Source organism: Anopheles cruzii, chromosome 2, assembly GCF_943734635.1.
Source record: "Anopheles cruzii chromosome 2, idAnoCruzAS_RS32_06, whole genome shotgun sequence".
Taxonomy (NCBI): Eukaryota; Metazoa; Arthropoda; class Insecta; order Diptera; family Culicidae; genus Anopheles; species Anopheles cruzii.
In genome coordinates this window covers 14246068-14268849 of record NC_069144.1, presented here as the reverse complement: position 1 = coordinate 14268849, position 22782 = coordinate 14246068, and the positions used below count along the sequence as shown (strand labels likewise).

Genomic DNA, 22782 nt, shown 5'->3' with positions numbered 1-22782 from the left:
CGGTTTGGGCTACAGTCTTGTACTCTACGATATTACGTGCTAAGCTAAGGGCCGCGTTTGCTCGTGGCACACCGGAACTAAAAACAGGTACAACTACACTCATACCGCTTCGTCCCGCCGGCCTTGTGGCTGCGTCTGCTGATTATTCGCATGCGGTGACGACGGCCACCGGTCCGGGTTCTATCAGAAGCGTACGATTGCTTATGTCTCTACTATGCAACATTGTGCCCACAGTTTTTTTGTTTTTTTTTCTCTGTTAAATCCGCCATCCTATGCCGTTTCGTATCACCATTTCGTATTGACTAAAGTATGAGCATTGCTTGTTTCGCGGTACTACACCTAAAATACGAGGCCGTGCGCAAACGTCTAAATATTGCCTTCTGTCGCCGCGTGCCAGGAGTCAAAAAACTACTAAAAAAGCATACGGGAAAGCGTCCGCTCAAAGAGCGACCGAAGACATCGAAATAGACGCTGCCGGGCGCTTTGTAAATTCTGTTAACGATTCCGATTCCAGTCCTATCCGCCAGCGCTTGTTGCTTATTGATTTAAGGTTGGTGCGCTAGTCTAGTATGTATGCTGCCAGCTCGGCTCGGGAAGTTGGAGAGCGAACGCTGTCGTTCAGTCACTACGATTAGATCCCCAGTCTCAGATGGAGTCTCTGACCAGGGTCGTTAACTTTGTGTGCGCGAAAAAAGCACAGTCACGGATCACCCGCCACTAACGTCCAAAACTGAGTTGGCGGTTAATAGGTGGTTGTGGCATACTGGGTCTTCTTAACGCATATCTCTCTTTGGCTTGGTTTCCGGTGGGTTGCTGCTGGCGCGGGTGTTCTCTCGGGACTTCAAGTTAGGTCAGCGTGAAATGGAGGACAATAAAACGGAATGCTTCGGTGGTAACATCCTTTGGCTGCCGGAGGAAAATCAATAGTATCATCCTGTGCTGTGGGAGCATTTTTGCGCACGCTTCCGTTCCTTCAAGATACTGGAACCGGTAAGCAACATTAAGGTTCGGTGATTTGTGGGTCCATGTGTGCTAAAAATGGCACATTCCTGCTGTACGCCACCTTTCCGCCACAGCATTTGCAATGTCACATCGATGGGTGCGCGGACGAGCGCCGACGGACTGGCTCCATTCCGGATGCTGGAAGTGTAGCGACCGCCACTTACATCACCAGACAGTCATCGCACTCGCCCTGTCCATCGTCCTCGCAGTCGCAAAACCCACAGTCACCACCGGACTCGTCGAACGCACAGCACGAACAGCATTCCTCCTCCGTCGGTTCAATAGTCACTTCCGGGGTGGAGAGCTAAAACACAGACCAACGGATGGAAGGGATAGATGAAATCAAAACCGGGAATAGCCGGAACCTACGCCAACTTACCGGCTCGTTGCTTATGACGCCCTCCACATTGGCCGTGGTGCTCGCCGATGCGCCCGGGAACAGCATTTCCGGCGGAAACAGATACGTATCGTAGTAGTAATGACTATGGGTGACCTTGATGTGTTGGTGCAGCTTTTCCTGCGACTCGATGGGCATATCACAAAGCGGACATTTGAAGCTCATTTCTACACGCTCGGAAGAACTCATCTTTCGGCCAGACTCCTTCCAGTAAAGGCCTTTCCGAACTTCAGGCTGTGTGTGTGGATTTGGTGATCACATCTTCCGTTGCTTCCGCTTTGCTGTTGGCACTAGTGTAAATACTCACAGCTGCTCCGATGCTCCGTGTTTCGGGAAGTATAAATTTGTTTCAAAAATATGTTAACATCGTCCGACTGCGGTGCGCCCGAAGGTAGACTACCCCTGCTGCACTGACAGTTCGCCTCACGTGCTGTCAGTCGCCTGAAGTGACAGCATTCTCACTGAATCTAACTGATCGTAAACCGACGTACAGGTGGCGCTGTATGTCACGTGTGCGCATTTTTTACACCCATATTCGTGCTGCAAGCAAAAAAAGACACAACATAAAATAGAAAATTCAAATTAACGAAAGGAAACAGCAATGGACTTCTCACGGCTGACAAAAAATCGTCGTATCGGATCACCTCTCTTCAATGAATAAGACCCTGCTGTTTAACTGCGTTGATTAGATCGTACTTTGAGCACTTTATTTACGTGGTTAGTAAAAAAGTGTAAAATGCGGAAAACTTAATTTAGAAATATAATACACCTACAAACACGATGCAAACAAGATGTAAATCTTTCATCTAGCTATTACAAATCCAGTTCATTCTACGGGGAACATATTAACGTTGGAGAAAAAACTCCTTCGTACGTCTATGAAATGCATCACTGCACTGGGATGGAAGAGTATTTTTGTAATCAGTTGCTCTCCTTAATCATTCGACGAATATCTTAACAAACAACCATAACGGTTTGGCAGTTTCCACTCTTAAGCCCGTTGACCACACGTCCAGCAATAGAGACTAATTGTAAGAATTGGACGGGCTTTTGGTGCATACAATTCAGTGTTCTACTGGGCAACAGTAAAACTGGAAGTTGGGACGTGGACGCTTGGATGCTTCCCGGAGCAGGTTTACGCTATCTCCGATCAATGTCTCCGATGAGTAAGAGGCACCGGAAGCGGTTGGGTCACATTATAGAACAGTCCCCACAATCACAGTCACAGTTGCAATCGCCACAATCGCCACAATCGCAACAGTCGCAGTCACAATCGCAATCACCACCGTTGCCGGGATTTGCGCGTCTTCCGTCGTCACAGCAACCGTCGAAACAGCCACAACAACAACAACAACCACCGTCATCAACTACCAGCACTGTGTCGGTTCCACCCTGTAACAAACGAAAGTAAAACTCGATTAAGGTTCTAGGGATCCTCACAACAAAACACACCCTACCGGTGTCGGAGCAGTCGTAATCACCGTGGCCGTTGTACCGATGGTGGCCGCATCGTTTAAAACCAGCGGTATGGCCATGTAAGTATCATAGTAATACGCGGTATGCAAATCCTTCACGTGGCCAGCGAGATCCTCTTGTGCTGCGAAGAAGGAGTCACAAAGAGGGCACTTGAAATCCATCGCCGCCCTTTTGGTCAAGGTCAATGCTGGTCAAGGTCAAGGTACTCGTGTGACCCGGACTCGAACGAACAACTGTGAATGTTACACACCACCGCAAACAAAAAATAAACAAAACGTAAAACAAAACGTAATGGACGTCTACGCCAAACGAAACGTGAGACAGTTCTGCAGAATCCACGCAATCCACGCAATGTTTATGATCAATAGCGCGACGCCATGTCACCAATACTAACGGCGTAACGCTTGTCTAAATTCTAAATTGCCGCGAGTAAGCACACATACACAAGAAGGGATTCCCCCCGGCCGATGTTTTGAATCGAGTCCAGCTGGTTCGGGAATGACGGGAATTTCGCGGGAAGCGCGTTACTCATAAGCTCATAAGTAGGAGACAGCGTTAGCGCCACACGTAATCACTCTGAGGTTCTTATCACACCTAATAAACTGACCAAGGGCCTATTACAAAACACCTTCGTTATTATCTACTTAACTCATTCGAACGTCCAATTCCCACCAGCTTATGATTAACGCAGCGGTTCGTATTGGAAAAATATATATAGATTAGAATGCGCTAGGAATGCCCTCCGAACGAACACATCCAAGCCAAGCCGACGAGCTCCAATTGAACCGCGCAGGTGAAGGTTAACGACATTTCCAAGCATGACAGACGGCGACGGCTTGCTCCCCTTTTACGTAGTTAACGAGGTCAGCCGGAGGCTAAGCTGGGTGGAACTTATAACACCACCAGGGGGGAGTCACCTGACGCTTCGGTGCGTAGTTCTTTCCTCATCGATGATCAATAAGAACGAAACGCAACGGTGAGATCATTTGTTTTCTCTTCGCTTTAATTTTCAATGTAATCCTTCCGGCCACATTAATCCATCACATCTCGTTGTCATACAGAAGTTCAGTAATAACAGTTAATATTATGCTCCACTAATCCCGCCCCGTTGGCGATCCTCTTGCTCGGCACCTCGTTTCGTTCTAATAAATTAGTTCACTGTTGGGAAAATGGTTCGAAACGGAACGAAAGCAAAGCCAAAAACGCTCATATTTAGACAAGGGTTTGCTACACAATCGTGGAGTGTTTACGCGACACGTGGTACGCGGCCACGCGGTAAGGTGCACTTTCTTATAACGAGATGAGTGAGTGACACAATCGATAACGCATCGCATAATTATGAAAGCCCTACTCTAAAGCGACCATTTAACGAAAGGTGACGGTAATTCTTATGATAAAAACTTCAGTTCCTCCGCGCTGTACCTTATAGAAAGCGACCAGACAAAAAGCGCAACTCAAAGATCACTTTAGTAACAAGAATTGTAAAAAAACGTTCGTTACTCAGTTTACCGGGGGAGAGAAAGTCGACAGTAATAAAAAAGAACTTGCTGCCCCTTCCGCGCCGCTTATCTCAACCGAACCGCTAATACTAACGCCCTTCCAGATCACACGTTCACCCCCTAAGCCTTATGGATGCTAAATATCTATTCCACGAACAACCTGCCACCCAAAAAACGTTGGAAGGTTAGCTTTCTTTGTGTTACATTCTCGAATGTTACTTCGTAAGCACGATTATTCGATTGATGCTGCCGCGGCGTACTGGCGCTCGATAAATAGTCTAAATATCTACATGACAAGTGATCGCTTCCTACCGGCCACTGATCGGTTCACCCCTGACATTCGCTTGCTGATTTACTATAGTTTACTCGAATCCACGAATCATGAAGTCGCGGCGGACGAAATCGGGGTTAATGTTCTTTTTCATCTACGCAATTGTCTTAGTAACATCAACACGTGAAATATTACGCCGCTGCAGAGCCGCAGTCAACCAGCGCTCGGTCACCCGCCATTCGGTTCCATTTTTGCTCTCCTGTGAGTCTGCTAGCCCAGCTAGTGTGGTGGTCAGTTTTAATTTAAGCCTGCACAGGGATAGAGACTGAGAAAGGCGACTGGGTGAGTGAGGTTAAAAAGGAAACCAACGGAAGGCGGAACGGAACAAAACGTGTGTGATGGGTGAATGTAATCTAAACACAGCGGAGACAAATAAACATTCACCACCTGCACCCCGTCCGTCCACTCCCGTTGCATGGAAGCATTATTAGCGGAGGCAAATCGGAAAGTTTGGCCACGGAACGGTTTATTTATAAGTTAAGCAATAACAAATCACAAATCATGTCCAGTTAGCGTGCAGCGGAAAGCAAAGACGAGATCGGTATTTGCGTACGGGGTGAAGCGGATGCAGGGAAAAACAATCTAAAAGAATATGATTTTTGGGTCCCCCTCTGTCCGACTTGGCGTGCTCGAGCTGATTACTTATTTTAATTGCTTCATTCTTAACTACCGTTCGACAGAACGCGCGCTATTCCTACTATTATACGAATGTGGATGCACTATTCAAGGATGCAGGTCATCCCGTGCCCCAATAAACGAAACTTGCCTTTGGTACACCATTGATCAGTGTATGTTGTTGTATGTTGTGTTGGGGTTCGACTACTTTGGGTTAATTTATACAAAACTGACACGGTTTAATTAAACTTTCATTGAAGATCGCGCGTAATCCCTAACACTGTCACTTTCTTTAGACCATTCGCCCTAGACAACGGCAGCAGAGAGAGAGAATCCATTAAATCTCGTCCTAGTCGAATACTTCACCGTATTCATGTTTTAACTTTTGGTTTCTTTTGCTTGCGCAGGGGGGGCGCGGTCACTACTAGGGGTCATGAGGTCCACCGGAGTGATAGCTTTCGGCTCACCTTTCTCACTTCGGCACCCCGTCCGATAGCGATCGTACGCAAACTAGTCGAGTGTGTTTGTGTGAATGTTAAACAACAGAATCTTTGCGAATCCTAAAAGTAAAGGTAAGTAAAAGAAAGGATGATGTGTTAAACTGAGAGGAGAAAGAAAACCAGATGCAAATGATGAAAGCGGATGGCGGAACGGAGAGACAGACGGAGGGCTCTACCGGGAAGTGGTAGGAAGTGGTGTGCGATGCCGTTTCAAGCGAAATGGTTAGTGAGTTAGGTCAATCGTAAATCGCAAACAAGTGAGTTGAAATTGAAATTGGCAAAATAAGAAAAATGTGAGAATAAAGACACAAAACCATCACACAGCACGATGAAGCGTGACGGGTCTAATGTGTTCAGTTCGAGGGTGCCATCGCAAAAAGGCAACCCATTCACCCGTCTCGGGAACAACGGGAGCGATCATCGTAAGCACGTAGCAGTGTGATTAGAGGTAGATACAGAAAAACTGACGCAACGACAGAAAAACGGAGTTGCCAAAGAACGATGTTAAGCAAGTTAAACGGGCGGGGGTTTTGGGCGGGCAGGTGGTGTTGGGACAGAAAGTCGATCGTGGTGGTGGGGATGTGTTTCACTATTTACCACATGTAGTTCTCTGTCTGTGGTGCCCGCATCACGCCAACCCCACCGCCGAGCCGTCGGTAGTTCATGCACCCGCACAGCCGCCATTGATTCGTTTCCGGATCGTACACCTCGATCGTCTTCAAGTAGGCGGTGCCATCGAAACCTCCAACCGCGTAAAGCTGCCCGTTTACGACCGCTAGTCCAACCTGCATCGAAACAGAGAGAGAAACGAAAATCATAGTAAGCTTCGGTATGAGTGTTTCGATGAATGCTGCTGCTGTGTACGTACTCCGCTTCGTCTGGACGTCATGGCCACGATCGGGCTCCAGGAGTTGGTGTGCGGATTGTAGCGTTCGGCCGACGACAGCTCCATACAGTCGTCCCGACCCCCGACGGCGTAGATAAAGTTGTTGAACACGGCGCACCCCAAATGTTTCCTGCGCGTCGACATCGGACTGACGGCGCACCACTTGTTTTGCCGCGGGTCGTACCGCTCGACGGTATTCAGCGGACACTGGCCGTCGGAGCCACCGATCGCGTAAAGGTAACCACCGAGCACGGCCACGGCCACCCCAAGCCGTCGCGTCGTCATCGGTGCCACCTTTGACCATTTGTTCTCCTTCGGATCGTACCGTTCGACGTGGTTTAAACACTGCACCCCATCCTGCCCGCCGACGGCGTACAGAAACCCATCCAGCACGGCCACCCCAACGCTGGTGCGACAGCTGGTGGTGGGGGCCACATCACAAGACCACTGATTCGTCTGCGGATCGTACCGTTCGATGCTGTTCAGATAGCTCTGCCCATCGTGCCCACCGACGGCGTACAGTAAATCATTCAACACGGCCACACCGACTCCGCAGCGCCGTTTACTCATCGGAGCGACCATCTTCCAGTCAGCCGTCTCCGGATCGAACCGTTCGACCGAGGCAATCGCATCGCCCGAACACCATCCGCCAACGGCGAACAGAACCTCACCGCGGCGGGTCGGTTTCCGGGGCCGGGTCCTCGGTCCCTGCATCAGCGGTCGCTCCTGTGGCAGTAGCAGATAGTTCTTCGCCTCATCCACCAGATCGCGGCAGGCTTCGTCCGAGCGGACGAGCAAATCGGACCCGACCGTGCCGACGAGAAACTTTGGACTCAGCAACGGCATCCGCACGTGCTGCAGCACTTGCGCCAGATGCTGGCGCCGTTCGGCCACATTGTATTTGAGCCACGCCATCACCGCATTGAAGACCTGCTCCTCGGAGCGCACGTTCAGCTCGTCGCTGCAGATGATGTCCACCAGCTGGCCGACCGGCAGCAGTAGAAACTCTTCGCTTTCCATCACCTCCTGGAAGTTGTGTTGCGTGAACTTGTCCGCGATGCGCAGCAACTCGCGGCACGAGTGCGTGTCGGCAAACGCCCGGATCCCGAGACAGTTGGTCGGATCGAGCTGCCGCTTGAGGAACTCGCAGCAAATGTCCTGTATTTCGGCCAACTGAAGCAGACAAGCGGCGGGCAGCAGGGTCTGAACGTTCGATTCCTCGACGACGATGTGCGAAGTGTAGCAGAAGTCGATCAGCAGTTCCATTGCGTTCTCGTCGATGTCCCGGATGGTCACCTCTGTTTGGCGCGATTCTTCCAGCTCGCCTGTGAACATGGCCCGGAAGTAGGGGCTGCAGGCGGACAGGATCACACGGTGGGCGAATATCTTTCGGCCGCTCACATTAATCACGACATCGCACAGCTCACGGTGGCGCCGCAGCACGTTGAGCTCCTGCAGGGTCACCCGAGGATGCTTTTCCGAGGTGTGTGACAATCTACTGTGGGACGTAAGTGGGAACAACGGTGGGGCGGGCGAATTAATACGGGAGTTTTACAGGGTTTTTCACCGAAAGCAGCTTACCTCGCCGGCGACGGTGGACGATCCGATATCAGTACGTCTCCCATCCTGTTGGCCGCAAGACGCAGCGGGGCAGAGGCCCAACCCCACACGGTATCTATCTGCGAATGGGAGTAAAACCGGAGACCGTAAACCTCATGCCGCCAATTACGCCTGCACTACGCGGGACCATCGCTTTGCGTAAACGTATTAATTTTATGGGCAACTTTTTTGCCCAACCTCCCCGAAAAAAACCAAGGTAGGCGCGGTGCATGCGAGTGAAGATGAAAAACGTTTCTAATAATGGCGCGCTGGGCGTCTGTGGGCGAATGGATGCATCATCATCCAAGCAATCTTCGTCCCCAGTGAAGCGTGTTACCCGTTTCTCTTTCGGCTTTTTTCTTCTTCTTTCGCTGCTCCACTTGGCAAAGTAAACAGCTGCAAAGGTTTTCGAACAGCGGAGAGATAGATGCTGTGCGCGGACGCGCACAAAAAGGTGCTTTCAGAACCTGTCCAAAATAGCGGCACTTCCAGCATCGATTCGCCCGAAAACTAGTTTGCCACGGTCCTTCAGAACGGTACTCGGTACTCTTTCCTAGCGGTCGCGAGCCTCCTATTCTAATTGGCCCCATTCGGCGGCAAACGGCGATTAACGGGAGGATGCTGGGGCGGCGCGCTATGAAGGACTTCCCCCGGTGGCCCCCGGATGTTGGGGCGAGTTGCTTAAATACGTTCATTCGCGCATATTTACACGCAAATTGACGCGCACACACACACAAACACACGTGATGGGCGGATGAGAAGCAAATTTGTTTCGAAATTTGCACAAGAATTCTGATAAATGTCCAGCCCATTCGCTGCTTACCTTTGTAACTTTTATTCACACCCCTCGGCGCAAAAAGGGCGGAAGTGGCCGATGATTCCTCTCCTTCTCTCTATGGCGGGTTACGCACAGTTCACGCACGCACGCACGCACAAACCTACACACTCGCAGACGGAGGTGGTGCGATGGTGCGTGTGTTCCGTCGTAATACCTTCAACGTTCGAAGGTTCTACTCGCTGGGTTGTGATTTCCTCGAGGGCTCTTTTCAGCAAAGGTCAAACCATCGGGAAAGCACCATTTCGCGGATGGCTGGAAACATTTTTCCGTCTCTCGTCGCCTACTGGGTGGGACTTTTCGTGCCCATTACCCACGATCGGTAAAAAACCCTACACTTCGCGCACCAACGATCGCTCGTACAATTTTCAAGCACTAGCAAGCAAATTAGCAAGCACTTTACGCGAATATTTCGAATATTATTACGGGAAGAATATTTTCCGTCTTCGCCGATTGTAATTCGCTGAGCGAAAGCAGAGTTCAATATGGAAGAGTAAGGATTGATTTGACAGCTCGCTCTCGAATGACAGCCAGTGAAAACGGAACGCCCGTAAAGTGAGAAGAAGGAGTGAGAATGAGAATTGGAACCAAAAAAGTGAGTAAGTTTGTCAAATCGGTTGCTCAGAACTCTGGACGTCAAAAGTAGACATTGCAAAACGAAAGAATCAGTTCGTAGTTCGTGTGTATTTGCATTTTCTTTTATATTCGCAACCCTCTTTGGGCGTTGATTGGCCCCGAGTGCGTGATAAAACTGAAAGTTTCTCGAAAATAGTGAAGACCTTCCGGGGGCTCCATCAACGGCGTGACGATGGAGGCCGTTCCACGGATGCCGATGGTTGGCTTTGAGCTGAAAATTTCTCCCGAGCAGACGAGCTTTGTAGGTCTGAAGCAGGTCAGTTGCGGTGAATCATCGCGCGTCATAATGGGGCGCAAATCAAATTAGCAAAACGACGACGCGACGGCGCCTCCCGTCGCATTAACCATTCCGATGCTCTTTTCGCAGTACATTGCGGAGTACTACCACGAAGATCCGGACTCGTACTCGAAGGAGTGCTATCAGCTGGAGCAGTTGCGGGGAAATGCCGCCCGGCCGACGCGTGACATCGAGGGGACAGCCACCATACGGCGGTACTACTGCCAGCTGCACTCGATCCAGAACCGCTTTCTGCTCGGCGGGCTCAGCGAAAGCCAACAGATACTGTCCTTCCACTGGAAGGACATGTACTCCGGGGCGACGGTCACAAAGGCGAATCTAAAGTTCGAAATGGCCACCGTGCTGCACAACTTTGCCGCTCTCCACACGCAGCTCGGCGGAGCGGAAAGCCGCTCCGATCCGGAAGGAATGAAGAAGGCTTGCACGCACTTCCAGTGCGCGGCTTGGGCATACGGTCACGTGAAGGATGGTTACGCGGCACTGCTGCAGGGCGATCTTTCCTCCGAGCTGCTGGCCTTCATGCAGGCGCTTTGTCTTGCCCAGGCTCAGGAATGCATCATGGAGAAGAGTCTGTGCGACAACCGGAAGTCGGGCATTATCGCCAAAGTTACGGCGCAGATCATTAGCTACTACAACTCGGCTCTGGCCGCGCTCCTCACGCAGGCAGGTGACGGTGGGCGGGTGCAGGACATCGTTGGCAGCAAACTGTTCAAGGAGTGGCGCCGATACGTGCGCTTTAAGATATCGTATCTCTCCTGCATCCTCCTGCTGTACCAGGGCCAGCAGTCCGAGGAGCAGCAAAAGATGGGCGAACGGGTCGCACTCTACCAGGCGTCGTTCGATAAGCTCGAGGAGGCACGCAAAGAGTCGAAGGGCATGGGCTGCCAGGAGCAGGTGAACGAAGCTCTGCAGTTCACGATGGACGTGGTCGAAGCGAAGCGGAAGGCTGCGAAAAACGAGAACGAATTCATCTACCACGAGGAGGTGCCGGAACTGAGTGCGATTTCCGCCGTGCAGGGTGCCAATCTCGTGAACGGGATCGCATTCAACGTGACCGATCCGGAGGCGATGGGTGAGGACATCTTTCATCGGCTCGTTCCGATGAAGGCACACGAAAGTAGCTCCCTGTACAGCGAGGAGAAGGCGGCTCTGTTGCGTACGCTCGGTTCGCGGGTTGAAGACAAAAACACCGAACTGGAGACGTTTATGAGTTCGCTCAATTTGGCCGCCATCAAGCAGCTCGAGTTGGGCGAGGATGGTAAACCGACGGCGGCAAACGATTCGCGGCTCCCGCAAGGCCTGGTCGACCGCTGTGCGGAGTTGCAGGCGAAACCGAACGCCATTCCGGATCTGGTGCAGTCAATGTCCGTCCTAGCGGACACGTGCTCCGATGTGGAGCTTACCTTGAAGGAAATAAAGAGCCTGCTGCGACAGGACGAGGCGAAGGAGGATCGGTACCAGCAAAAGATTGGCCAACGTTCGAACGGGGGCGCCCACATCGTTGAGCTGGGTCGCGAATTGGCCAAATATCAGGAAGCACACAATAAGGCCGGCGAAAGCAACGACACCCTGCGCAAAGCGATGGGATTGCACGTGCAGAATCTGAAGATACTTTCGCAACCGCTGCCCGACATCCGAGCGCAGGTGCCAGTGTGTAACGAACAGTTCGACGGCGTTACGTTGTCCAATCTGACCCTTATGCTGGGAAAGGTCGAGGAAATGCGCCTCCAGCGTGACGATCTGTATAAAGACCTGCGCCACAACATCACCGAGGATGACATCACCTCGCAGCTGATAGCCCTCGATGGAGGTGGCAGCACGGAGCAGAAGACCAAAATGGAGGAACTGTTCCGACGGGAGCTCTCGAAGCACGATAAACTGATCGGCATTCTGGAGCAAAACATGAAAGCGCAACCGAACATCTTGAAGGCAATGACCGAAGCGTACGCCCGCTGTGCGCCGACTCTAAAGAGCTACTCGGACAACAAGACGCGCCGGGATCAGTTCTTTTCTTCGCTCGTAGCGTCGTACGACGTGTACCAGGATCTGCTGTCGAAGAGTGCAAAAGGGCTCGAGTTTTACCGGAAGCTGCAGAGCAACGTGCAGAAGCTTTACTCGCGCGTCAAAGCCGCCTGCGATGTGCAGAACGAAGAGCGCAACCAGAAGCTAAAGTCGAGTAACATTTCCAAGCGTTCGAACGAAGCTGTAAACGGAGCCGGCGGAGCGACGTACACGTCGGGAGCAGCCGCCGGCACTCCGGGGGCCGGTAGTGGTGGTCCCAAACTGAAAGATTATCTAAAAGCAGGAACCATAACGCTCGGATCGATTAAAGCAGCCGGAGTGGATAAACATTTGCCATCGATACGCCCGGCACCGGTCGGTTCGGAGAGCACCGGTGGCAGAGGTGCAAATGCCGGTGGTGGAAATGTGGGTCAGGCCGGAGGCTACTATCAGGACTCGTATAGCGCGGGCTATAGCAACTACCATCAACAACAACAACAGTATGGAGGAAGCAATGTATCGCCCGCCGTTGCCGCCTACGATTACGCTCAGTATGCGGCGTCACAAATTCAGCAGCAACAGCAGCAAACACCACACCAGCCATCGACCAGCACCGGGTATGCCAATCCTTTGTATCAAAACACAAGCCCCGCACCGTACTACTACAATCAGCAATCGCAGCAACCATCGCAACAACAGCAGGCAAGTCAGTTGCAAAGCGTACCCACCCCGGCAAGCTACGATTATGGGCAACAGCAGCAGCAGTATCGTCCAGCGCAGCAACCGTCACCGGTTCCTTCGACGGCTTCATCAACGACCGACATTAGCCAGGGACAGTCATGGCCACAACTGTCGCAGCAGTTTGGTGCAATGAATCTTCAGCAACCCACCGACGTATCATCTTATTATGCGACCACAGCAAACAATGCTCCTACGGGAGGTTACGCTTCAACGGACACCCCAACCGATCAGCAGACGACGTATCCCAATCTACAGTCGCAGCTCAACGCCTATACGGCTCCGCAGCAACAATATCAGACTCCGGCGACCAGTTATATACAATATCCGGTTTCTTCTAGTGAGTCGTTTGCCTCGACGCCGACGATGCCGGAAGCGTACGGAAATTACAGCCAATCGCAGGTTAATCACTACCAACAACCGGTAACATCCCAGTATTACCAGCAACCACAACAACAACAACCACAACAGCAACCACAACAAGGGCCATATCAGAGTGAGCAAACGTCATCATACGGTTCGCATCCGGGCTATTCCTTCAACTCACAAACTGGGGTGTACGAGTATACCAGCGGTTTTCAGTACGATTCGTCGTATGTATCCGCCTCGTACCAGAACCAGTATGCTCCGAGCACCCAAACGGCCGCAGGAACCTCAATGGCTGTCACTACGCCCAGTCAATCGATCACATCCGTAGATTCGTTCTCGCAGCCGTATCAAATCTCCGCCAGTCCAGCCATTGCTGGACAGTCTTCAGGCACCCAGGGCGGCTACAATACCTCCGCCCCTCAGCAACAACCTCAACAATCTGATTCATCGTACTACTCGACGGGAGCGATGGGCCCGAACGCGGCCGGCTATTATCACCAATCGTCGACGTATTCCACAATCCAATCGAATCAGTTTGCGCATCAGCAGCAGCTGGATTCGATGCCGCCAGCCTCCATTCCGTCGGTTGATCCTACCAACGTGGCCCACTATTCGCATCACACAAACTCGTACGTTGACAGTAGTGGGTCACAACAGGTACAGCAGCAGCAACAACAGCCGAATGTCACGACAACGACTCCGTCATCTCAACAGCAGCAGCAGCAGCAACAGCAACCTGCTCAATCTGTACCACCGGCACCGAAACCTTCGGCGAGTGCCAACATTGACCTATTGTCCGGAATTGATTTTTCTCCGGCCGACGTGCCACCGCTTTCCGTGCCCGTTCTGCAGCCACAGTCCTCCGTCACACCGTCCGTCAGTGGCAGCGCGATCGATGAGAGTGAGATTGCTAGCGTGATTCTGACACCGTCAAAGGTACCGGAGAAGATGACGCCCGTTCCGGCAGCAGTCAGCGAACCATCCACCGCTGCACAACCACCACCGGCCCCGGCAACACCGAATTCTGCCTCGATCAGTCTCGATCGGAAGCCAAGCTTCGACAATCTTTCGCTCTGCTCCGATCTGAGCTCGAGCTTCGACTGGGAAAGTGCCTCGGTTTGTGGTGCGACGGCCACTGCCTCGGGAGCGACAACCGGAGTCAGTGGCGCCGCGATGGATAATGTCTTTTTGCGCCCCGCAAAACCGGACCCATTCGACGACGCCAGCACGGTCAAGTGGTTCCACAAGGAGGTCGAACGGTTGGAGAAGTTTGTCGAAACGATCAACGTGAAAACGCTGAACGGTACGACCCCGCTCGATAGCAAGTGGAAGGAGCTGCAGGATTTGCTGGTGAGAAATTCAACAACGTAACCTGGACCTGGACACAGATATAACAATTACGCGCTTATCCGCCATTCGCAGGTCAAAGAAGAATCGAAGCGCCAGGTTGGTGTTGCTCGACTATTCCCGGAGAAGAATCGATCGGTCGATTGCGTTCCGTACGATCACGCACGGGTGCAACTGTCGACCGATACGGATAACTACATTAACGCCGTTTACATAAAGGTTTGTACCGAACCGTACACCGGATTTACCCTCCGTTCACTCACCTTCCGTTGATTAGTCTCGATCGTGCTTTTGCGTCACCAAATGCTTCCTTTGCGTTCTCCCGTAACCCGTATTGCAAGAGTACCCTTGCTTTGTGCCCACAATTAGTTTATTAGATCTGTGTTCAGATATCTGTTTCTGTTTTAACTTTTTGATTTTATTCTTAAATTTGCTTTTGAAAAACACCAAAAAAGTTCAAGAAGGACCCAAAGCTGGTAAGTTTGCGCCCCCTTTTAAAGAAGGCGGTGGAACATCCATTGTTTGTATATTAAGCATGACAATATTTATGTTTTTCTCACCTTTTTATTATGCCTTTATTATGAAAATGTGAACGAGCGGGATGAATGATTCCATAATATCTTTTCAACGTTTTAATATTACACAGGATCTTGGTTTCGGTTGTCCCAATTTTGTACTGGCCCAAACACCGCTGCCAAACACGGTGAACGATTTCTGGAATATGATTTGGTCCCAAAAAGCCAACGTGATTGTGTGCCTTCACACGGCCAACGAGGTAAACAGCCGGCGGAAATGCACATCGCTCTTCCGCTAATATTGCGCCCCTTCTCACTTACAGCTTCTCGATCCATTTTGGCCAACGGAAGCGAGCAAAGAGCTGAGCTACGGTGACGTATCTGTAACGATGATGAAACAGTTTGATCTGACACACTGCACCGAGCGCACGTTATGCATTCAAATGCTCGGTGCCGACCATTCGCTCACCGTTGCACTTTTGCAACCGAAACTGTGGCCGAAACATAACACCGAACACATTCTCGGAGTGGCACAGAATCTGATCGACGCGTACCGGCAATACAATGCACAGGTTGATCAGAAGCTAACGCAGCTACGGCCCCTAGTGTTGAACTGTCTGAATGGCTCCGATCGCTCCAGTCTGGTCACGGTGGCCATCGGTACCATTCTGGCTACGCAAACACGAAAACCCCTGTTGATAAGTATGTCACTGTCGACGAAGAAGCGGAACCTGCGCATCGAATATCGAGATCACAATTTTTTCCCTTGCAGATGTGATTGATATTTGGTACCGGATCTGCTGCCAGCGAAAGGGTGCTTTGCGTGATCCGAACTACATACAACTTTCGTATCAAATCGTACTGAGCCATGGGCACTGCATTTTAAACAAACGTAAGCAAATGTCAACGAGTGATAGCCGACGGGTAAATGGATTCATAACTGATCGAAAGCCTTAACTTCCAATCGCACACTGCACAGGTGGTATTCTCACGTCCTATCAGATGAAATCGGCCCAAGCAGCCAGCAGCACCGTGAAGGAGGAAGCGAATAATGATCCCTTCAAAGATCTTGATCCACTGTGGAAATTGAAATGACGACCTTCGCCAGCGATCGACGCGCACTGATGGCTCTAAACCGGAACCCGGAATTTAGTGGGCACGCGATCACGATCAATCACTGCACGGGTGGCGCATCGCACTGCAACACAAGCCAAATTATTGTTAAACTTTATGTTTACTGGAAAAATTTTATCGTACTGTTTTAGTGTAATGTTTCGCGTTTCATTGTGTTCTGCGTTGCACGTGTTACGCCGGCGAAGTGCTGTATCGGACACGATCCATCTAATTCCCATTCCCGTTTACTTTGCAGCTGCCGATTCCATTTTATTTGAAAAAAGACCAGGGGATGTGTTCCAATATCTAAACTATTACACAAACATACATATTTATTTTTATCGCTAATATACGGAAAATAGTGAAAGAATGATATATAATCTTCGATCCTTCTGCAGTAGGAGTCAAGCAGGAGCGGCTTCGACCAAAAATATAAACGGTCATTTCGACAGGTACGAAATCGCTTGTCACATGTACGACGTATTTTCCACCAAAATAAAATATCCTTGTTTCCGGCACATTTGTGAAATTTCCAAAAAGATGGTTGTTGCTTTTTAAACGAAACCTTCCCGTGTGGTGTATAATTCTAAACGATCTCGTGATGGGCCATCGTGAGGACCACCGACGCATGGTGGCGACTGGACGAATTGAGGATATAGTTTATGGGGTGTCGTAAACCGTTTTATCACTCACTCTCTTACAATCCACCCGTTTCGACCTGTCCCGAAGCGGGGCAGTAAACGGATTAACAAAACGACAGCATCCTGACCCGCCTAAGCTGACCAAGTGCCCTCGAGAGCGAGAGGAAGGGTTATTTTCTTGGGCGTCTTCTGCCTGTCTATCATAAATATGGATGTCCGCTGATGACCGAGAGGCATAAATTATTAGTGCGCTGCGTTGGCCGAAAGAGTTATGCCTTCCGCTTTCGTCACACAGAGAACGGGTAATCGAACGAAAAAGAATTGCACGCGCTGCTGGAAGATCACATCAACTTTACTAAATCAAATTGTTTAGCTGCTTGGAAACGGGCAACTTTAAAAGCGACAACGTACCTTCATAAATTCATGTTTTTTTTTAACGCGTTGATAACGGTGCCAAATTCAAACGTTGTTCTAACGGCGTTAGTATCGCGCTTTTTTGCAGCAATGTTTATCAACCCAAAGCACACAGTGAGTTGCGAATTTGGTTGTCACATTGTGTCGTGCAAAAAGCGTCTAGACATTTCGGAACTTGGAATCAGTTTTTCATAAATTCTTGCTGTTCAGTTCAGCCAGGACGCTTCAAATTAACCCTCCTTGCTCAACGGGGTCCTGTGGCGCAATGGATAACGCGTCTGACTACGGATCAGAAGATTCCAGGTTCGACTCCTGGCAGGATCGATCGACGGTAACTTTTTTAAAGTGTAATCATACTTTCATGAGTTTCATTTCATTATTTTTTCATAGTAAATATCTTTACGATTTCAAATTTGTTATCCTTTACAGCGTAAAATGCTGAAACGTTCAAATAATATGGTAAATAATTGAATGACACAAATTTTAGTAGATTCTAGTAGATTCGATTGTCACTTAACATGTACTGGAATGACTACTTTTATTCCAACCCAAGCAGGCTGCTCTCTTCGTTTTCTCTGTCATTCTCTCTCTCTCACTCTCAATCGTTGGTCGAACACACGACGGTGTGTGTGTGGCTGTGTGGTTCGGTACACAAGAAACAAAGCAGCGCCATTCACGGTGAGCGGCAATTTTAGTCTTAGTTTCGTGCGGGACGGAACCCAATTCAACGGGCGCGCACAGGTTTTTCAAGTTTCGCGGTGTAGAAAGTGAAATTGTGTGTTGAAAAGTGAAAAGTGTTCTTCAAAACCGGTCGTGGGCCCGCGAGCGTGAAAAACGACGGTTCTCGGCTCGCAATGGCGGGCTTCCGGGCGGCCCGTTACGTGACGTGAAAGAGTGAAATGTGTGAACAGTGCAGCGCGTGCCAGTATCGACCCCGGCATTAGAATGGAATGCTAAATGTTCACCGGCAAGAAGGAACCGACCCCCCACTCAATCGGTAGGTAATACACACACGATCGCTAACGATCGTTTGGTGGTCCATTTCACCAGTGTGCCCCGAAAGCGGAACGGAAGTGCAAACACATGTGCCTTTCCGCAAACAATCTTGCCTCGTGCGTGCGTGTGTGTTCATGGCCATGAAGATGATCGTCATCCAACGGCAATCTTTGCCGATGCACACGACCGTCTCAAGGAAAGCGAAATTGTGATTCACGTTCAAGTGGTGATACTGAGATGGTCAAGCATCATCGAAGGTGGCGGCGGCGTGGCGGTGTGCGTCAGCTGCGATCGTTTTTTTTCGGTTTGTTTACTGCGACGGCGAAAAAAAATCCCGTCGGTAGAGCGGTTCCGCGCGATTGTCCACTCGAACCAAGGTGAAAGATGCCTAGAATGGTCACTCGACTTGGTGGCGGATGCTGTGAAGAAGAATTCGCCATAAGAGTTTGGAAAAAAACAAATGTTTCATCGCCTTCTTCGATCGGAGCTGCTTCGTTGCGACACAGTTAGTTACACACTCAGAGACCATCGCTGTGTACTCAGCTGATACATGGCCGAGGTGTTCGCGAGAATAAACACAACTTCAAGCACCACGGGGAAGACCCGTGGAAGGTCATAGCTCGGTTATATATATAACATAATATACGCTATATATAATAATACAATATACATTAGTGGAACATCATCGACCTTCTGACCGTGGACTGTTTCAGGTCTGTGTGAGTAAGACACTTAAAGTCGCGAGTCGCGCCGTGGTGTCTTTACGGCGTTGCCCTTTCGCGTGCATTATCTTCGCAGCTGATGCTGTGGGACGTTATGAGCAATGTTTAATTTGCACGCCCTTCGATGGCTTGGGTTCCCAGGGCTTGCGGCGTTCCGTGGACACAATCGTCTGTAAAGGCGAGTTTACGTAAGCGTGCGTGCCATTGTGGCCTGTCTAGTTACCGAAAGGGAATTTCCTTAAAATTGCTGTTTCACTGCATCTTTTACCACCGTTTCTTAGTGCAGGGGTTTTGGTAATGGCTGCACATTGTTTAATTTTTTAAACATTCCTTTTTGAAAACCTCTGAAGTTCATGATGGGAAGGATTTTTATAAAAACTACCCTCGAACGTGTCGAAGTGCCTTATGGCCACTGGGCTACGGCCCGCCCTTACGAACGGTCCGCTTGGGGGTCTCTCGAACGATGAAGATGCAATGATAAGTCACACCGCGGCCAAAGATGGTTCAAGAAATAGGAAAGTTTTTACCAATTATTTATTCGTGCTTCATTTGGACCATTTTGTTACAAACATTATAAATCATCTTTTTGGTTGTTTCGTGAAAGCTGTAAGGTTTCCGGTGCGTGGTAAAATGTTTGTCCTTTCTTGGGCCTAATATGCTTCACGTTTCTATACGAGTATGTAATCTTAGGTTGCATGTCAAAAACACATTTTCCCTTCAGACTTCAAATATTCACCTGAACGCCCCCGTGACACACTGGAGCTGGTGTCCTTTAGCACGTTTATCAGGCCGCACAATCAAACTGATGCCTCACTCGGGCAAACGCGAACAGGATAAAGGATGAAGTTTCAAATTTCTAATAACCCTCCGACCTTCAAGGCCCCATTATCGATGCGGAATCGCGAGCTAAAGGGAGACACCGTTGCCATGTAAAGCCGAAAATGATAAAGGATGCTATGGACGCTTGCACTGGGAAAGGATATAAATAGATTAAAAAGCGTTTTTCAGACCCTATCTACCGAAGAAAAAAGAATCACCATCGCTCCATCATCAATAGACAGCATAAATTTAATGAAGCTTTCTCAACTCTTTCTTTCGCAGGACTTTGTGTTTAAAAGCCCCGGTCGCCCGGTGACTCGAAAGACCGTGTGTTTTTGTGAGAGAAGGAAGGATCGCATCGTGGATATCGTGCGATTGAAGCTTGGCTATGAGTAGCCAGACGGAGTACCAACGTTTGACCCAGAACGAGTTTGAGGACGTCGGTGTCCAAGTGTCTGGTACTAGTGACTCGGAGCGTGACGATGACGAAGACGGAGAGTTGCTGATGCCAGTCCCATCGGATGAAAGTGATCGCCGGAGAACCACTTCCGACGAACGCAGGTGGTTAACGACGCAAGGAACCATCGTCGACATCGACGGAGCTCCCGGCAAAGGAGGCAAAATGAAAAGCGAAACGTATCAGGTAATAATTGAATAATTGTGGCCCTATGTGGCACGTGAAAGAAATAGCGACCCAACACACGACTATTAACAAAAACTTAAGGCAAACTCCTATTAGGACGTGATTGTAACACAACATTGTTACGGAACTTTATCAAACTGACCAGAATGTCAATGTCAACTACAAAGTCTCCTATTTAAAGTATGAAAAATATAGTTTACCATGGCTGGTCTGCTTGATAACGCGCGGTGCAATGCGGTCTAATTGCTAACCGCGAAACCGTCATTGTGTGTAATTAATGCACTGCAGTTATCGTTCACAGCATACCGTTCTTCGATGGCTTCATTTCGGAATATATGCTACCAAGAGTTCCGCCCATCGGGGACAGGGGGAACCGGAAAGGGGAAGTGGGACGGTTCCGTCAAACGCCAGTGTCAGACATACAATTATCAATCACACCAGGCTGTGGGGCTGTGGTTCCCAGCCGCAGCTCGTATTGATCGGGTGGTGGCTGTCGGAACACCTTCTGCGACCAATCTCGATTAGCCTATTGTTTGGAGGGTGGTGCACAGTGGCATTTTCCCACCCATCTTAGGGCCACCCGGACAGCACGTGGATTAAACGAACAGCGCTTTCTGGGTCGTGCATACAAGCTTGTGTCTGGTGTCTACCAAGTCCCCCAGGCACGTAAATACACTTGTACGGTGTATGCTCGCTTTTCTGTTTTATGTTTCACCGCCATTTGAACCAGACCGAGGTAATGAAGGTTCGTTTTGCAACGTGTTGCTTCATCGCTTCCACCAGAGAATCGAAGCCCGCAGTGGCGGGTATACTTAAGAACCATTAGCGCGTGGCACATGAATCATTTATCGTGGTTCAAAATCTGCCTGCGGGGGGCCATCTTCGTGACAGCAATTAATGATGCTGCCCGCTCATTACGTACAATCTTTGCTTTTGTGCTTCAATTGCCTTCATCCTGATTAGAGCCGACGGCGTGGCGCTTCCCATATGAGGGTTTGTTTGAACTTGTGTCCCGTGCGTGACCAGCAGAATGATGCATCGCGACGACGGGATGCAAAAGCCGGTGCCGGTCCGAACTGGTGCGATGAGGGAGCGTCGTGAAAATAATAGTTAAATTGCACCGCCGCCACTGAAGACGATCAGCGACACGTAACGGACGGTTTACGGTTCACGGTTCACGCACCAGAAGTAACCTGCAAGGTGGTGCTGCAACCTTGACAGGGAAAGTGAAACGAAGGCCCAAGAGATGCGCTTGGCCGCGCTTCTCCTCGCTGCGGTGGGCCTCGAAAACCGACACCGAAAACCGCAATGCTTATCCATTTTGTATGCACTTTTGACGCGGCGCCGCAACAAGTCGTTGTTTACTATTCGATCCTAGTGCCTATTGGCGCGCACGAGAACTGACCGAAACCGAGAGAGTGAGAGGACGACGCTCACGCATCGTGCGGAAGAGCTCACGAAACGAAGTGCAAGCGTCGATTGCGTATTGGCTAAGAGAGTCGAGCAGTTCGTACTATTTCGAATCGCGCCAAATTGGCCTTTGCAATCGCCCGACATTTGGTTTTGAATCGTATTATGTTAATGCAGCAGTTAATTAAGTGAAAGTATTCTCTTTTTGGCATAATAGTCCAAACAACGCGCAAATTGATTGAAAGACAACTTTTGAATTGTTAGGCTCTGTCAACGCAGAATTCCTTTATTTGAGCAAAATAGCCATAGCTTCTCATTTAACGATCCTACAGAAACGATGGACACCCCTTTAGGTCTGCTGATACACAATCTCTGAACAATGTGGCAATTGAAACTCAACATGCGAAAAGCCGACATAATAAATTGGTTGATTTTTATTGGACCTGAAACGCCATTTTGATACACTTTTAAGTCATCAAACACACGGCACGGTTCGTGGCACGTTGCATTTTAAGTTTTCGAGCACTTCGTCGCTCATTCGCTCGTTCTCTCACCCCGTTCTCTCACCCCTTTACTAGGCTGTTCAATGAGTTTTGCGGTTCGATGAGAAAAAACAATTTTATGATTTGAAACACACTTTATTATTCAGTATGGTCTCCCTAAACATCAATACACTTGTTCCCACGAGACTCCAGTTTATAAAGTCCATCCCTGAAGTGATGAGCTGGAAGAGAATCGAATTTATTGTTTTACCAGTTTACAACTAATCCGCAAGCAAAATTCCATTCGCATCTCAAAAACCTGATGCCAACAAGTTCTTGGGCGATTTCTGGCCACGAACTCGTTTCGGAGCCGGAGTACCAGGTTCACACCACTCTTTAGCCTCTTGTTTTGATTCAGGATCCTGGTGATACACCCAAGTCTCATCCACAGTGACGAATTGACGCAAAAAATCCACTTTATCTTTTCGGAAAAGCACT

General features: G+C 49.7%; 4 protein-coding genes and 1 non-coding gene across 8 annotated transcripts; 2 read left to right on the top strand and 3 right to left on the bottom strand.

Annotated features, from left to right (window-relative positions):
• Window positions 1–1162: 1162 nt before the first annotated feature.
• LOC128268411 (uncharacterized) lies at window positions 1163–1573 on the bottom strand. The gene is made up of 2 exons (XM_053005489.1): window positions 1382–1573; window positions 1163–1306 (listed from the first exon to the last, which is right to left on the bottom strand). The coding sequence occupies exons 1-2, from the start codon at window positions 1562–1564 to the stop codon at window positions 1163–1165; spliced, it is 327 nt and encodes a 108-aa protein (XP_052861449.1). The 5' UTR covers window positions 1565–1573.
• Window positions 1574–2126: 553 nt separating this feature from the next.
• Window positions 2127–3088, bottom strand: LOC128267977 (uncharacterized). The gene is made up of 2 exons (XM_053004953.1): window positions 2857–3088; window positions 2127–2791 (listed from the first exon to the last, which is right to left on the bottom strand). The coding sequence occupies exons 1-2, from the start codon at window positions 3034–3036 to the stop codon at window positions 2591–2593; spliced, it is 381 nt and encodes a 126-aa protein (XP_052860913.1). The 5' UTR covers window positions 3037–3088; the 3' UTR covers window positions 2127–2590.
• An 839-nt stretch (window positions 3089–3927) lies between these two features.
• LOC128277661 (kelch-like protein diablo) lies at window positions 3928–9246 on the bottom strand. Of its 4 annotated transcripts, none has more exons than XM_053016153.1 (5): window positions 9129–9246; window positions 8288–8385; window positions 6689–8204; window positions 6418–6605; window positions 3928–4970 (listed from the first exon to the last, which is right to left on the bottom strand). In XM_053016153.1, exons 2-5 carry the CDS (start codon window positions 8329–8331, stop codon window positions 4943–4945), a joined length of 1776 nt encoding a protein of 591 aa, XP_052872113.1. In that variant the 5' UTR covers window positions 8332–8385; window positions 9129–9246; the 3' UTR covers window positions 3928–4942. The 4 variants fall into 4 exon arrangements, with proteins under 4 accessions (XP_052872113.1, XP_052872116.1, XP_052872115.1 ...); XM_053016156.1 differs by having other exon boundaries at window positions 6689–8201; XM_053016155.1 differs by lacking the exon at window positions 3928–4970 and adding an exon at window positions 5780–5880.
• Window positions 9247–9948: 702 nt separating this feature from the next.
• Window positions 9949–16668, top strand: LOC128277765 (tyrosine-protein phosphatase non-receptor type 23). The gene is made up of 8 exons (XM_053016287.1): window positions 9949–10032; window positions 10144–14532; window positions 14605–14748; window positions 14985–15005; window positions 15176–15304; window positions 15368–15746; window positions 15817–15936; window positions 16024–16668. Exons 1-8 carry the CDS (start codon window positions 9949–9951, stop codon window positions 16137–16139), a joined length of 5382 nt encoding a protein of 1793 aa, XP_052872247.1. The 3' UTR covers window positions 16140–16668.
• A 795-nt stretch (window positions 16669–17463) lies between these two features.
• Window positions 17464–17536, top strand: Trnar-acg (transfer RNA arginine (anticodon ACG)). Its single transcript has one exon. It is a non-coding gene; the product is annotated as a tRNA-Arg (tRNA).
• The last annotated feature ends 5246 nt before the right edge of the window (window positions 17537–22782 follow it).

What these genes read in the sequence shown, in the direction of transcription:
- LOC128268411 (XM_053005489.1), bottom strand. Translation starts at nt 1,564, where the DNA reads ATGAGCTTCAAATGTCCGCTTTGTGATATGCCCATCGAGTCGCAGGAA. An exon ending in GCGTCATAAGCAACGAGCCG is followed by an intron (nt 1,307 to 1,381) that starts GTAAGTTGGCGT and finishes TCTGTGTTTTAG; the next exon opens with CTCTCCACCCCGGAAGTGAC.
- LOC128267977 (XM_053004953.1), bottom strand. Translation starts at nt 3,036, where the DNA reads ATGGATTTCAAGTGCCCTCTTTGTGACTCCTTCTTCGCAGCACAAGAG. An exon ending in TTACGACTGCTCCGACACCG is followed by an intron (nt 2,792 to 2,856) that starts GTAGGGTGTGTT and finishes CGTTTGTTACAG; the next exon opens with GGTGGAACCGACACAGTGCT.
- LOC128277661 (XM_053016153.1), bottom strand. Translation starts at nt 8,331, where the DNA reads ATGGGAGACGTACTGATATCGGATCGTCCACCGTCGCCGGCGAG. An exon ending in CGTCCACCGTCGCCGGCGAG is followed by an intron (nt 8,205 to 8,287) that starts GTAAGCTGCTTT and finishes TACGTCCCACAG; the next exon opens with TAGATTGTCACACACCTCGG. An exon ending in CAGACAGAGAACTACATGTG is followed by an intron (nt 4,971 to 6,417) that starts GTAAATAGTGAA and finishes CGCCTTTCTCAG; the next exon opens with TCTCTATCCCTGTGCAGGCT.
- LOC128277765 (XM_053016287.1), top strand. Translation starts at nt 9,949, where the DNA reads ATGGAGGCCGTTCCACGGATGCCGATGGTTGGCTTTGAGCTGAAAATT. An exon ending in GCCTTCACACGGCCAACGAG is followed by an intron (nt 15,305 to 15,367) that starts GTAAACAGCCGG and finishes TCTCACTTACAG; the next exon opens with CTTCTCGATCCATTTTGGCC. An exon ending in GCACTGCATTTTAAACAAAC is followed by an intron (nt 15,937 to 16,023) that starts GTAAGCAAATGT and finishes CACACTGCACAG; the next exon opens with GTGGTATTCTCACGTCCTAT.